General features: G+C 41.6%; 1 protein-coding gene and 1 long non-coding RNA gene across 2 annotated transcripts in view; one reads left to right on the top strand and one right to left on the bottom strand.

The window, feature by feature from the left end:
• Nucleotides 1-744: 744 nt before the first annotated feature.
• Nucleotides 745-2042, bottom strand: LOC134289807 (uncharacterized). The gene is made up of 2 exons (XR_009998687.1): nucleotides 1580-2042; nucleotides 745-1519 (listed from the first exon to the last, which is right to left on the bottom strand). It is a non-coding gene; the product is annotated as an uncharacterized LOC134289807 (long non-coding RNA).
• Nucleotides 2043-10048: 8006 nt separating this feature from the next.
• LOC109432005 (uncharacterized) overlaps nucleotides 10049-15756 on the top strand; it is a 189070-nt gene continuing 183362 nt past the window's right edge. Inside the window, exon 1 of the mRNA XM_029868400.2 lies at nucleotides 10049-11385. Within this exon, the coding sequence (XP_029724260.2) occupies nucleotides 11175-11385 (211 nt within the window). The 5' untranslated portion in view covers nucleotides 10049-11174. The remainder of the gene's footprint in view (nucleotides 11386-15756) is intronic.

Consider the following 15756-nt stretch of genomic DNA (forward strand, 5'->3'; position numbering starts at 1 on the left):
GCTACATCTGGGATTTTTACCCAACACAACATTACCAACCGTATTGATGATATCTATTTCTACTTCATTTCGTGGCTGCAGTCCTTAACCTCGGCCGCGTCCCACATTTGCCTTAAGATTTGTGCTCAAGATGTGAATTCGTCATATTCTCACCTCAGCTGGAAGTTCTTAGTTGTAGGGAAGTTTCGTAGTCCTGAAATATCTCAAAGGTATTTTGGAATGGCTCTGAGTTGCACAGAAGTTCATGGATCTGGGTGGGTTAGACTAGGTAACATAACTTCTTATAGCACAAATAATTACTACAACGAATGCAGATTTTAAAAAAAAGTTTTAGAAAGTTTGAACAACCTTAAATGTTTCAAAGGTACAGAACAATGCCTACTAGTCTTTGAACAATATTAGTAAATATGGATGGTTCATTTTGTAACAATCCGTTCCGTTTCGCCAAGATAACGGCTTAAGCGCCACCTTCAAAACGAAGGACCGTTACCTCTGATAATATCCCGGCATGAGAACTCCTGCTCAGGGCAGGCCTCACAGTTCAGTAGGAACCTTTTCTTACCAATTCGAACCCAAACGACGCGACTCAAACAAACCAAATCAATCCAAAATTCTGAAAAATGAAATTAAAATGTTGTTGCTAATTTGTTTGGAAGCTCTCTAATACTGAGCGGTAGTGAAAGGGTTAATTCGGAGCTCTATCCAATTCGGTGATGATCTGCAAGTAACGGCCACGGTCTGGTAGAATGTTTTTACTAAGCTCGAAGTAATCAAAATTTTATTTAAAAACCAAGAAAACGAAAAAAAAACTATTAAAAAGGCAAATTTAATGAGTTTTACAAGTTCTCATTTCAGTCAGTTTCGATTCCATAGAACGATTCTGAATCAAATACAACTGGCTACTGACCGTGTGACGTCACATTCGAGCTCATTCAATTCTCTTCAAAAAACTCTTCTTTATACGTTGCGCAATCGTATCTTACAGCTAGGTCTGACCTTGAATTTTCCGTCGATACGCTGCTCCACGTCGTTCGCAGTCGAGCAGTCTCTCGAAGCCGAGCCACAATATGACGAACCAGCCGACCGAACGATTTGCTTCCTCCAACGTAGTCCGATGAGCCAACTCGTGCGTGGGTAGGGGTGAGGTAGAGGCGTCCTCACGCTTGGTGGAGATTCGAGCAGGTTCTGCGAAGCTCGGTACCACACGTCTTGGCGCGACGAGTTCGGGTTTCTCGGCTCACCGTATTCACCACACTCGAGCGCGAAGTGGTCGACTATCAAACGGAAGCTCGCAGCACCACAGGTGGTTCCGGTCTCGGCTGCACTCGGGAAAAATCCAGCTAGGATAAGCCCTAGATAAACCGCCCACGTTAGATGGGCAAGGCCTGTTTAACGTGGTCACAATTATTTCTCACTCGCTTTTGGGTCAAATGGCTCACCAGCTTACCTGATTCTAATCCTTAACTTTCACAAATTTCAGGCTTTCTCAACGTTTTTGCTAACCAACTCACTAAATTTACTAAAAGTTAAAAATAACTTCAAATTATTTGGAACTATAACATAAAATCCGCGCACTTACTTCGAATTTAGCACTTTATGCACCAACTTTAATTATTTTTCCAACTTTTTTTCAAAAAACTCGGTTGTCTTTAACACTCCACCAGAAAAGATAAATTGATCGCGCGACGAGTTGGATCGAGCTATTTATTAACTCGCAGTAACTACCTTTTTCTATAGTGCCTTTGTGTTCTTTTAAAATCAGTCGTAGAGAGTAATTTTCCACTGGTTTTTTTTTAATCTACGCATCAGGGAATTTTCCTATATGGAAATTTCCATCACTTACCGTTTTTGAATTTATTTGGTTCATTCGCCTTAATGTAGGCTATTTTATTTACATTACTCGAAACGCGATATCAATCAAAGCTTCTCATGCCGAAATATTTCGAAGTTAACGGTTTCTACACATGGTGGCTTACCGTCGCAAAGAAGTGCTTTGATTACACACAAAATAAATAAACATGGAAACGGAGAAAAACATTTAGGTTACAATTTTGTACCATTATTCAGTGTAGCGGACTAGCATCCCGGGCAGACGAGAATATCTGAATCATAGCTGATATCGAACAAATTTTGATATCATAGCACAAGGTGTTATTGAAGTGTTATTCAAAAATTTATTCCATATCACAATCATAACTGAACGTGATATGATAGCAATTTTAGCTCTCAGTATGATATTGGGTTGTGGTAACGAGCCGCACTTTCAAATTAACGTAAATGAATGCAAATTAATATGCCATGCGACCACGAATAAAGCTTCAAACGTGTTTTAAGTGTTAATAATAAAAACTTTTAGTAATTAGTTCAGTTTTTGCAATTTTTAGAACTGTTTGGAATGTTTTTGTATGGGCACAAACGACCCAAAAAAAGGTTTAGACTCTCTTCACATAAATTCATTGGTTCTGATTAATGTTGACATTTACATGATTTTTTACTCTAGGATACTACATACTTACATACTTTTAGCAATTAAATCCACCACCGGCACACTATTCCACCAAGCCTAGTTCTGCTATTAAAATTCCGTCGAAAACACATATTTACCCTTAACTTAAGCCCCTTTTGGCTACGGTTCGGTACCGGCCGCGAAGCTTAAATTTCGCGAACGCGGAACATTTCGTAGAAGATACTTCCGGGCGACCGGACTATCCGATCAATAAGCCTGGAGGATAACAACAACTAGTGATCAATTTGTTGGAACGGCTTTCGGGGTGAATCCGAGACTTTTATTTGGTCTACTTACGATTAGTCGATCCTATTTCTTCTGTCTATTCTACGCGCGAATGTTGACGATCTCTGCGGAAGCCCAAATTCAACACAGAACATGTCTTTGACAAAAAACAACGTTTTACAGTCAAAACAAATTCAACAAGTCTGAAACTTTGCATTTTTTTACTTTTTTCTCGAAACTTTTGTTGACATTGAGATAGCAGATAATATCTACACAAGATCAAATTTTGTTCTTTCAAAAGAAATCACACACATACATCCACACAGTGATTAAATGTTAGTGTAATGTCGTTAGCTGTTTCGTTGGATGTAGAAACGAAGAACTCGATGCTCGTTTTTACTTCATTATTTCAGCAATAAGCAACAGTTGAGTGGTAACCATTACCACCTGCTGATCCGAGGGTCATGAGTTCAATACTGGTTATTGGCTTTTCGCTGTTTTTTTTTTCTTTTTTGTCAGATAGCCTGTCAGATCATATTTTGATATTGATTTGCCGTTCCGTCGGCAACTTTTGTCTGATATTATTTTGTTCTTGCAATATCTTATCGAGATGTTATTGAGCTGTTACCCATATAAATTTTTGATATTATTTTTGATGTTTTAGCTCTTATCTCAAACAAACCAATATCACTTCTTGTTCGCCAGTTATCCAATTTTAAATAGCTAAAAGTGATATTCGTCAGTTGTTGCCGTCTGCTCGGGATTGCAAGTGTAGATATAAAGTCCCAAGCAGCACACGTGTCAAAAGGAGTGTCGACAGCGCAGGTTTTTGGTTGTACAGGAGCTGCAGTCATGTAATTCTAACCGAAAGGCAGAATAACTTGAAAATGACTCGTGTTTTACCAAAAAATTGAGCGTTCGGCACTCTTTTGTGACATGTATGCTGCTTGGGGTTGTGTTCTTCACGAAAGATTGGATGATCCGATGAATTATCACAAATCTATCATGAAGTGATCCTTGAGAAGAAAAAGAAGATGAAGAAGAATAAGATGAAGAAGAAGAATATGGTGAAGAAGAAGAAGAAGAAAAAGAAGAAGAAACAAGAATTATCCCTCATTGGTTGGCTTTTCGGTCCAGATAAGTATTCAGTGTTTAGACGCCATAATAGTGTTCGGCGCAGTGGTAAAACAAATTATTGTAAACTACACCCTCACCATCTACCCACAAATAGCCAACACAAGCTCAAATTCACCAAACCCGACAGCCCTACGCCAAGCAATCAGCGATACAAACGTAGCGGTATCCCTATAACCTCCCTGAAGAAGACCCAAACCAAGGGTCGAAACGTCGGATGAAATAGTATCACCCCGCTTATAACTTATCTGGACCGAAAAGCCAACCAAAGAGGGATAATTCTGCCAATCCGTCGGTCGTTTCCACAATCAGAAAAAACAAGAAGATACACATTTGCTTTAATATGATGCCTAAGGAAAAGCATGGACCGTGGCTTAACGGCGAATACTTTTACGATAATTAAAAACAACTCTAGGTGACACGTCGCTTTCCAGTCACTAGATTTATGCTCAGCCCAAATCCAACAGAAATGGAATTTTAATTATGACTTTGTTCCTGCTGCCCTGTAAAAACCCTTTTACGCTAAATTTAATTCTCAATTTGGAGACAGTTGCCAACGTTCTATTTGAAAGAGATTTCCAGTGTGAATAAGTGCTTCCGTAATAGAATCCGGAGTGCCGATAACCTTTCCAGGAATGTTTCTTATGGTAGAGTGAAAAATTGTCACCAGACCAGGAAATTTTCGAGTTGGGAAATGTTTCCGGATGTGTGTCCGCTCTTAAACCCTGGAATGGAAGATATACGGATATGAATACAATACATTTGTAGGTACGACGACCAAAGGTACAAAAAAAAATGAAACCGGAAAATGAAACCGTTGCCAAGAATGCTGGGCCCAAAAAAAGCTAGCGCAAATGTAAAAGAAGCTATTTGATTCATGATGGAATGTTATAAGTCTATTATAGTGGCAAATTAGTATGAACTTGCTTTAATATTTATAATGCATCAAATAAAGGAGATGCTCTTATAGGTAACTTTAACGGAACAATATTCAAGCTTTGTTGTTTTCTCAAGACAGGTTTAAACCAACTAGGTGTATCATTGGCGCCAAAACAAAATGAGGAAAGGGAAAATGTAGTCACTTCACATGATAGAAAAATTGCTCAAATTGAAACCAATTTACGTGATTCTCAACAAATTTCAAAACGGATCATGTTTTGATTGAAAATTGTATTCGTAACTTTGGCAGCGGGGAATATAATTATCAACTGGGATGGAAATTTTCAATTTTTTTGTTATTCACAGATTTGTGAAAAAATACACGTATGGAATCTATGAGTTCTTACATTTGTTTTCCAAATTAATTATATCTGTCGGGAAAAGTTCATATAATGCTTCAGTGCTTTTATGGCATCTTGTGTCCGAGCAAATCAAACACATATGATGTGACGGCTGTCAGTTCCAGGGTGAATTAGTAAATTAAACTTTTTCCGTAAATGTCTCCTGTGAAGGCATGGTAATGCCATTACTCGTAGAAGTTCCAGCAAGCATATGCGAGTTCAATTATATCAATCATATTAAACTTACCCAAAGAGAGACAGCAACAGCTCAACTTGAGTACGGCATTATGAAAATAACCGTATAGCATCATTACACTCCTCCTTCCTAGTTAGTGGTGTTGTTGTACGCTGCGCTGTGTAAATCGTGTGGCGAATTGTCATAAGCATAACCATAACAGTAACCATTATGACTTCAGCGACGTTAGCGCCCAACCTGGCAAAGATCGGACCACATGACGGTATAAGGATAACACCAACGGTCTTCTGGAAAAACACGTGTTTGCACGAGGTCTTCACTTGCGATGTAAAATAAAAGAGATAACATTATTTAGAAGGCATGCCAGCATAAAGTCCTCTTGTGAAGTGAATTGTTTGACTCTGTTCATTAACCATGTTACAAACACATTTTCGTAAGTGACAAACGTAATGTTTACAATTTGTACTATGTGAACCATACCATACGTTAGATTGTACTACTACATTGATTGGGGGCTGTTCATAAACCACGTGGTATTTTTTCTGGATATTTCGAGCGGGGAGACCCTCTAAGGCGTTGTCTTTTGTTCATATAAAAAAAAGTATGAACCGTGGTCTTTACCCAACAATGCAGAACCATCAGTTGCTGATGCTATTTATGATTTTTTTTTTGTATGAATTATTGAAAATGTTGTACAAGTGTAGCTCCAGTGCTCTTCCAAGAATAAAAAATCATCCAGCAACATGCGTCGCTTATATGTATGCTATATATATACTTTTCACTTAATCTGGAAATAACTTCCTCTGCCCAAAAATGCTTTCCACCGAAGAAAGCCATCGCCCGCGGTGATCCAACTGATTTATGAACACCAGCTGAGAGCTGACAGTTTAGTGTCTTTCCAGGGGGAAAATCCAATTTCTTGAACCTTGTATGCTTCCTTCCTCTAAGCACCTCGACTGGTGGTGCGGTTGGCGTGATGGTGAAAGCGCTTTAGCTTGTAAGAGAGCAATAAACCCACCAAGAATGAAGCCCAGTCTTTTTCTTGGTCAAGCTACCGAGTGTGACGATGCGCATGGAGACGAACGGTCTACGATAAAAGCATCATTCAATCGCTTATTCTCGAAAGGCAATTACGCTCCCAAAAAGACATTTTTGTGTACAAATATTATTAAAGAATGATATACCAATGAATGCCTTAATTAATCTGTTTTGAAACTTAACTAACGGATGGTGAGTGTTTTAATATTGCTGCAAATCGCTTAAGGCATGGTTTTCCAAACAGTAGGTCACGACCCCCCAAGAGGGTCGCCGGACTTCATCCAGGGGGTCGCGAGGGACAGTTGAATATTTGACTGTAACAGACACCAAATGAGGGAGTTTCTATGGTGGGTTGCGAAGAGTATGCCTGCTGACAAAAGGGGGTCGCGCACCTGAAAGTTTGACCTATGACCTAAGGCATTCACGGTAATGATAAGGATTCGCCGTGTGGTGAAAATTTGGCCCGTTGTCACAAGCCGTTGATAAAACCGGCTTGATAACTACCTAAGAATTCATTTGCTGTAGGTGATAGACGATGGAAGACAGCTCTGGGATAGCTCTTTGTGGCATTCAGAATGGTGGTCGCAAGGAAATTCTTATATTCCAAATAGTTGCTTTTCTTGTGAATGGTGACTTTGGCCGCAATTAGGTTTCGCAGACCAATTTTTTTGGGCCCATCTTAATAAGTTGGGCTGCAAAACGGTGAGTCGATAAGGAGAGCGTTCAACATAGCTCTGGTCCTCAATTGGTCCTCACAAGTTCCTACCTGATGTTTCCACGGGTCAAGCGATGACAAAGACCGCCAGCTAAGAGTTGTGTGCTTAGCTGGTAGTGCTGGGCACTGTTGTTCTTCTTACTGCAGCTAGATTGAGGAGGTATTACCCGAGCGTCTGGTCACCAAGGAGGTGCGGCTCAAACAGCGTCTGTTCTGGAGGATAATCTACGATGAATTACATCCCCTCCATTTCGGCATCGTGGCGTTACAGGAACTTTGTTGGACTGGACCAGAGTTGCACCCTGTTACTGTCAATAGGGCATTGCATGAAATTCTCTCCTTCTCTTTCACTCTTACAGAAATTGTGTAAACAACAAGGCCAAGAAACGTCACAATCCCATACAAAATCAAAACAATGCAGTGCCCTATAATGGTAAGTAAACCGCTGATTTTGATAGGCCGACTGCGATCCAAGTCACCGTGCGCTCTATTGAATCACCGTCAGAACTGGACTGATTGTGATGAGGTGTGGAAATCACTGATAGGTCATCTTTAAAATTAAAATCCAAATGAAGAATTACCAAGATGATATTTTAGTGTGTGGTACAAAATAACAAGTTCTGCATGTTGGTCACAAAAAAGTTTGAGTTTTAGTGAAAACCATTAAAATATCACAATAGTTGCAATTATTGTAATCTAAAGTGCGGGTCAATATCAGGTTGTTACCTGTTATTGTCGTCTAGATATTGAACGGCCTGGAGTGATAGTGATGATGATGCAATATCAGTAGTCAACTGACAATACTGATATTGCGCAACTCTTGACTGGACAGAAAGTGCGCAAAAGTGGGCATCGAGCGGCTACCTTCTACCAAAGCTGTGGCACTACCAATGAACTGGGAACAGGATTTATAGTGTTGGGAAAGATGCGACAACGTGTGATCGGGTGGCAGCCGATCAACGCAAGGATGTGCATGTTAAGAGTTAAGGACTGATTCTTCAACTACAGCATCATCAACGTCCGCTGCCCACACGAAGGGAGACCTGATGACGAGAAAGAAGCGTTCTACGCGCAGTTAGAGCAAACATACGGTGCTTGCTCTCCGCGTGACGTGAAAATCGTTGTCGGCAACACGAACACGCAGGTAGGAAGGGAGGAAATGTACAGACCGATAATCAGGCGAAACAGCCTGCATGCCGTATCGAATGATAACGGCCAGCGATGCGTAATCTTTGCAGCTTCCCGTGGTATGGTAGTCCGAAGCACCTTCTTCCTCCACAAAGATATCCACAAAGCCACCTGGAGATCACCCGTCCATAAAACAGCAAACCAAATCGACCACGTTCTAATCGACGATAAATTCTTCTCGGATATAACCAATGCACTATGGGGCGGCTCCATACAAACAGGTGGCCAAAAATATTTTCGCGTCAATTTCAGAACTCTTGCTCCTATTCATAGGATTTATGCCTAAAAATATGAAAAACATGTTGAACAGGTTGTTTTTACACGACAGTTTCAAACACCATGAAAATATAAGGGCAATGCATACTTTTAGGCGTTTAAGGATTGCTGTTCCTACCCGAGTAGGTGGAAAAATCTGATGAATAGCATATTCAGTTATGATTGATTGAATTACTGAAGAGCAAAAAGTGATATTGGTTTGTTTGATATAAGAGGTAAAAGAACAGAAATAATAGCAAAATTTAATATGGTGAACTACTCAATAAAAGCTCGTAAAGATATTACAAGATCAAAACAATAGCAGACAAGATTTGTCACTTTTTTTTCTTGAAAAATAAAATAAAAAAAGGCAGCATCCAGCATCGAACCTATGACCTTAGGATTCACAGGCGGCGATGTTTGCCATTCAACTGTGGGTAGCTGTTGTAAATAATATGAGAATAAGAGCACGCGGTTCTTGGTTTGCACAGCTCAGAAAGCGGCACAAGGCATTTCACTAACATTGAGCCATCTCTATGAGTGTATGTGTTCCATTTCGTGCAGAAAAGCTGAACTTGTTCTTATGTAGAAATTTTCAGCTATTTCGACAAGAACAAAAAAGAATACCATATCACTTTGAGCTATTCGTGCGATATTCACTAGAATTTTGAATAACTCATCAAAATCACATCGAGCTATGACAGCAAAAAGTGTTCGATTTGAGATATGATTTAGATATTCTCGTCTGCCCGGGTATTTACAAATTGTATTCCAATTTCACCCGTCGATTTTGGTCGAAAGTATCGCCTAAAAACACCTCAAAACGAAATGTTGAAAAGAGGAAATATAGAACTACTATTTACAATTAAAAAAAGTTGGGTCGGCCATATTGATTTTGGCCACCATCTTGGATTTTATACCAAAACTTTTTTTTGATAATCGGTAGTTGTCATCATGGTAAAAAAGTGATGGTAAAAAATCCAAGATGGCGGCCAATATCAATATGGCCGACCCAACTTTTTATAATTGGAAATAGTGGCTCTAAATATCTTTCCTCTTTTCAACAACAATTCGTTTTGAGGTGGTTTTAGGTGAAACTTTCGAGTTATAACGGTTTAAATGATCCACCATTTAACGAAAATCGAGAGGTCTGGAATTTTTTTTGTGGCTCCAACTTACAGGGGCCCATCCATTTGAGTAACCAAATGCATTTTCCTTACTTTTTAACCTGGACTTTCACAAAATCGCAACCTAAAACATTTTTGAAGATAAGGTGTAAATAGCGAGAATTACTCCTTGACAATTGTATACTGCTTTCTTTTCCGGGTCTTCTATTCATCATCCGACGACGTTCATCGTAATTTCAACTTTCTTATTTATTTATATGTATTCATTCGCTAATTCATTTGTTAGCCTAAGTACTCTTTATGTGTTATGTACAACAATGAATAACATCATTCAAGTTCATTCAAAACAACATCATATAACACTCAATCAGCTGTTTTTCAATCATGCGCAATCACACTGGCCAACAGCTGTTTGGTATGGGTTCATCCGCGACCACGTTCATAAACTTAACACCACTAAATTGGGGCCAACTATCACCACCAATCCAATAAATGTGGTTGTGGATGAATCGGGGAGAGCGAGAGAATCCACAAAAGCACATGTCACTCCAACGACCTTCAGGCCGATGATCCTGGATTGCCGACAACGACGACAACGGTCGGACTTCGACTTCGGACAAATCTCCACACGATAAAACTCACTCGTCTTCGGTCGTGAAATTCAGTCTAGCTTGATCTTCGGTTCGCGACGGTACTCTCCCAGGATTGCGGAAAATCGGACAACGCTTTGTAAGGATAATGAGGGCTGGTGGGTTATTTGGGGTATTGTGGTTGTGTTAGTGGGTTTTGTGTTGGTGTGCTAGTGGACGTGGAATTATTGGGGAAGGAGAGAAGATTGATCCAGTGGAAGCAGAGCTTGTGATGGAAAGCGCTTAATTTTCCTTTTCCTGTCGATTCAGTGCTTGTGCTTCGAGTTGCTTCGTAATATGTACAACGGAAGTGGGGTGGAGAATTTATATCCACCGAGTGAAATGAAGTTTTGCTTATTTTTATGCAAGTGATTTCTTCTGGGATTTGTCGAAAGTATCTCAAGTTCAAATTGATCAATACTGCTGGCATGTGGTCAATAAGAAGAAGCCAACATAAATAATACAAGATGAGAGTAAATAATTCGTCTGTTTCCTGAGTTGTTATGGTTTTATGTGGGCCAAAGTTCTTTCTCTCTATCGCTCCTCGTGCTATAACTGAAGAAGAGTGTGTCCTTGTTTGGTTACTCCGTGGAGTGTCCTTTCACAACAGCAGTGTTTTCGTATGTTTACCACTGTCAGCTGAATGTCATCGCGGCCCGTAGCCTGGAGTGTGTCAGAGAAGTGTTGTGTTTATGCCAATAGCCTCCACTGCTACCTCTGTTGGAGCCCTCGAGTGGAATGAAGTGTAGTTATCTGCTGTTCAAAGCAAACCGGAATACAGCCTAGAAGCGAAACAGTGCAAACAAACCAGGAAGCATTCTTTACATAGTCCTGTTTGATAGTGCGTTAACAAGGCATCCACAACCGCGAAAACAACGACGATGCAGCAGCCACAGTTTAAAGTGAATAATTTACACAAATTGAGGAAAATATGGATACAAGTTTTCCTACCCGTGTTGATACTGAGTGCGCATGTCCTGGTCGTCACATCTCAGCAGCAATCTCAACAGCAGCAGCAGATGCAGCAACAACAAAAGGAATTACAACAGCAGCAATCACCGACCAATTTACCGTCATCGCCGCAGAAACGAGGTATGATGAAAGTAAACGATGTTAGCCGTATGCTAAACTGTGTTATCAGGAATCTCATCCCTCCGGTTGACCCAAGGCGAGTTTGGCCAGGGGGCATATATCGATGTCAACAGTTCTATATTTGTGCTCATGTATTTACCGTGGAGTGTGAAGATGTGAAACGGGAACAACGCACAGGAAATTGATTGTTATGCGAACACGTTTATCACATAAAGCTGGGTCTGCTGTTTTGATTGCATTTGAATAGCATGATATGTGATACTAATGGACGGCTAGAGAGTGTCTTTGAGCAATTGTGTTTATGTCAATCATCGTTTACAATGAAGCAAATTGAAGATTATTGTCAATGGCAACACATTACACACAGCTTCTATAGCTTTGTTGTACGATATGAAGTGTACCACTTAGAGTGGATTGTTGGTTAAAATAGCTTCTGCATTGGAAGCAAGGAGTTGAACTACATAACAACAACAACAACTGAACCAGCTTTTCACAAATCTGTTTGGCTTATGTTACATGCATGGTGGATTCTCCGAAATAATAAGCCCTTTGCATACGATCTTCTTTTAGAAGAGGAATGTTATTTTCTGCAACATATCTATAGGAACAAGCATGAAATATAACATTCATAAGTTGAACTTAAATGTTCAATTTTTGTCTTCTATTATCAGATGTTCAGATGATCAGATGATCAAAGTAAACTTACGTTAACTTTCGTTCTTGGTTCCTAGTTCAATCTATGGCATGTGCCTCTATCAGTCTTATTTTTGGTCGGGAATGCAATACACTGTCTCGAACTCACTGTTGTAGCCAGACTTTGAGTCGCACTGTAGTATTTATGTTAATTTTTAGGTTCTTACACTTGTTTAGGATAAATGAAACTAGTTAACAAAACAAAACGAACGTCGTGAGCTTCTATCAATGGCCAACATTTTTTATTCATAATTATGTATATGCTGATTTCAATACCGTGCTTCAAAAAATTTTAAGTAGCACAATTTTTGATTTTTTCCGGAAAACCATGCTCGTCAGTTTTTTTAAATATGAATTTCCATAAATTTGAGTAGGGTCTTGTACCATTTGGGCAGGTGTACCTATTTTGGGTACTTGCCGTTATAACTAAGACAATTTCAAACCGATTGATTTGAATTTTTGTATGAGGCTGTCCATTAATTACGTAAGGGAATTTTTAGGATTTTTCAACACCCCCTCCCCCCCTTGTAAGATATTTTGTATGACAATCCAAAAAAATTTGTATGGCGCGTAGGATTTCTCAAACCCCCTCCTCTCTCCATAAACCCTTACGTAATTAATGGACAGCCCCTATAGAGTTAGCCACGTCAGTATCTAACTATATACAAAAATACAAATCAATCGGTTTGAAATTGACTTAGTTATAACGGCAAGTGCCCCAAATAGGTACACCTGCCCAAACGGTACAAGATCTTGCGTTGCAGTCCATAATTTTTCAACCTTTAATAGAAAGCTGAATATGATCTGTTTCGAACATTTGATCACGATTATTGCGTTATACTGGTAAAAGTCGGGTTTAGTAAGTATATGGGACAATCAATTTAAATTATGGCAAAATTTTGAAGAATGCCAGATTTTTTTTTCAAAAAGATAAAAACAATTCATAAATTCTTTCTCAACGTAGTTTTGAAATATAAGTGTTAGCAAGATATAGTTAAAATTTCAGCTTAACCCTCCAAAGATGTTTGGCTAGGCACACCACGATGGCGTAGTGTCGATTCAGCGTGCCTGTCTGGGTCATATTGACCCCAACATCGTACTAGGGTTATGGCAGCGAAAGTTTTGTTTATATTTATGGAAGTTAATTTGACGTAGTTCTAACACTGTGCTGAAATTGCGTCGAATTATCTCCTATAAAACCAAAACTTGCGCTGCTTTAACTATTATTTGACATGTTTGCTGTTCTCTCTCTCTCCTTCTAAACCATAGGGGGATAATCTGCAAACAGACACCCCAACATCAAGGTTAGGGTAGCGTGGGGCTAAGGCCGTCTTCTACAACAATAGTAATAGTCAGGACTACTCTCTCCTCGTACCCACTAAACGCATTCCTATGGTCGCCAAACCCTACGTCTCTCCGGAACCACCAAGAAGGTATTGCTTCAAAGAGGGGCTAGTGCACATCGCACCCTCAAGGTTAGCTGCGTAGCCTAGCAGCAACGAACATCGATGACTCACTCTGGAGAGTCCATCACGGTAACATGCTGGCGCTTAGCCAGTTTCCTCTCCACTCCCTTTGTCCTCGGAAGGCGGGCAGGGTCAACCCCGCCCGCGCCCAACTGCTTGGCGGACATCAAGAACTGATGCCCACGTGTAGCCCGATCTGACCTGCTGAAGGCAATCACTACCCTCCTGGCCCTATCAGCTGCACCAGAAGGTTGCTGACAGCAGGGTCTCCACCTGCCCCGACCCCTGCCGAGGACCTCTTTCCAAACGCGGGCTCGGATCCAACCCAGTAGACCGACGCCACGACAGCATCGCTACCGGGACTTCCTCTCCGCGGTAACTTAATCGCTGTAAGGGTTGATCTCGACCGCAGGGCACCGGTATGACTTACGAAGCCGACTCCGAACCCCTGGACCACCTCTTGAACCGCATCTGGACTAGCCATTCTCCGAGTCCACGCGCCACCTCCTCTGTAGCTCCCAGACGATATGGGTGTTAGCCGTTGAAACGGCGTTCCAGCCAAACATATCCCTACACATCCTTTGGACCAAATTGTCTGGAGTTGTGTCCTCACCGCATGTGGCAAGCATGCGATCACGTATTGTGCGAAAACGCGAACACACGAACAAAACGTGTTCCACCGTTTCCTCTAACCATTACACACTGGGCATTCGGGAGAATCCGCATGCCCGAAACGGTGTAGATACTGTCGGAAGCAACCATTACATGTAAGGACCTGTCAAGTGGAATGTAACTTCCCCATGGCGCCAATTAATCCAACCATCTACCCTCGGAATCAACCTATGGGTCCTCCTTCCTTTGGTGGAACTGTCCCACGCGCGCTGCCATTTGACCATAGAGGCCATCCTGGCAGTCCTGCGTATGCCTCTTGTGCCGCGCATTTCGAAGCACTCCATGCCCTCACTGACAAGAATGCTGATAGGCACCATACCAGTAATGACGCAGAGAGCGTCGTGTGACACAGTACGGTACGTGCTCGCAATCCTCAGGCACATAAGTACTAAGTACTTTCCAGCTTCCGTCGGTAGCATTTAGTAATTAGTGCAGTGCCCCACGCCGGGCCGCCATACCTAAGTATGGACGTAGCAACACTAGCCAGAAGCTTGCGCTTACTGGCGTACACCGCAGAGCTATTGGACATCATCCGGGAGAGTGCCGCAATAGCTGTGGAGGTTTTTTTACAGGCATAATCGACGTGGCTACCGAAGGTAAGCTTATCGTCGATCATCACGCCCAAGTGTTTGACGGAGCGCTTTGACAGGATAGTGCACTCTCCTACACTGATCTCCGTCTGCTGCTCCGACTTCCGGTTGTTAACAACCGTCACCTCTGTCTTGTGGTGAGCCAGCTCCAGTTTCCTGGACCACATCCACGCCTCCACAACCTTGATCGAGTGGTTGGTAGTCAACTTTACCTCCTAGATCGTTTCACCGTAGACTTCGAGCGTAATGTCGTCGGCAAATCCGACGACTCCCACTGAGTACTCTAACCTCAACATCTCGTCGTACATGACATTCCATAACACCGGACCCAGGATGGAACCTTGCGGGACTCCTGAGGTTATGTGAAAGCACTTCCGACCCACCTCCGTGTCGTAGACTAGTACACGATTCTGAAAGTAACTTCCGAGAATCTTGTACAGGTACTCCAATATCCCCAGACGCAAGAGCGCATCAGCAATAGCAGACCAACTGGCGCTATTACACGCATGCCTTACATCCAGAGTCACTACCGCGCAAAAATGAATTCCCCTCCTCTTAGGCTCGAGTGCTTTCTCGGCGGTTTTTGTAACCGACAAGATAGCGTCTATGGTGGACCTCCCCTTCCGGAAGCCTTACTGGTTGCTCGAAAGACCATTTTCGCCCTCAGTGAATCTCAACATTCTATTGAGGATGATCTTTTCGAGCACCTTCCCCGCCGTGTCAATCAAGCATATTGGTCTATATGCCGACGGGTCTCCGGGTGGTTTCCTCGCCTTTGGCAATAGTACCAGGCTCTGCCTTTTCCAAGCTTCTGGGAAAACTCCCTCGTCCAGGCATTTCTGCATAGCAGACCTGAATATCTCGGGAGCCTCTGCAATAGCTACATTTAAGGCCAGGTTCGGAACTCCGTCCGGACCTGGGGCCTTACCTACGCTAAGGGACTTTATAAC

Source organism: Aedes albopictus, chromosome 3, assembly GCF_035046485.1.
Source record: "Aedes albopictus strain Foshan chromosome 3, AalbF5, whole genome shotgun sequence".
Taxonomy (NCBI): domain Eukaryota; kingdom Metazoa; phylum Arthropoda; class Insecta; order Diptera; family Culicidae; genus Aedes; species Aedes albopictus.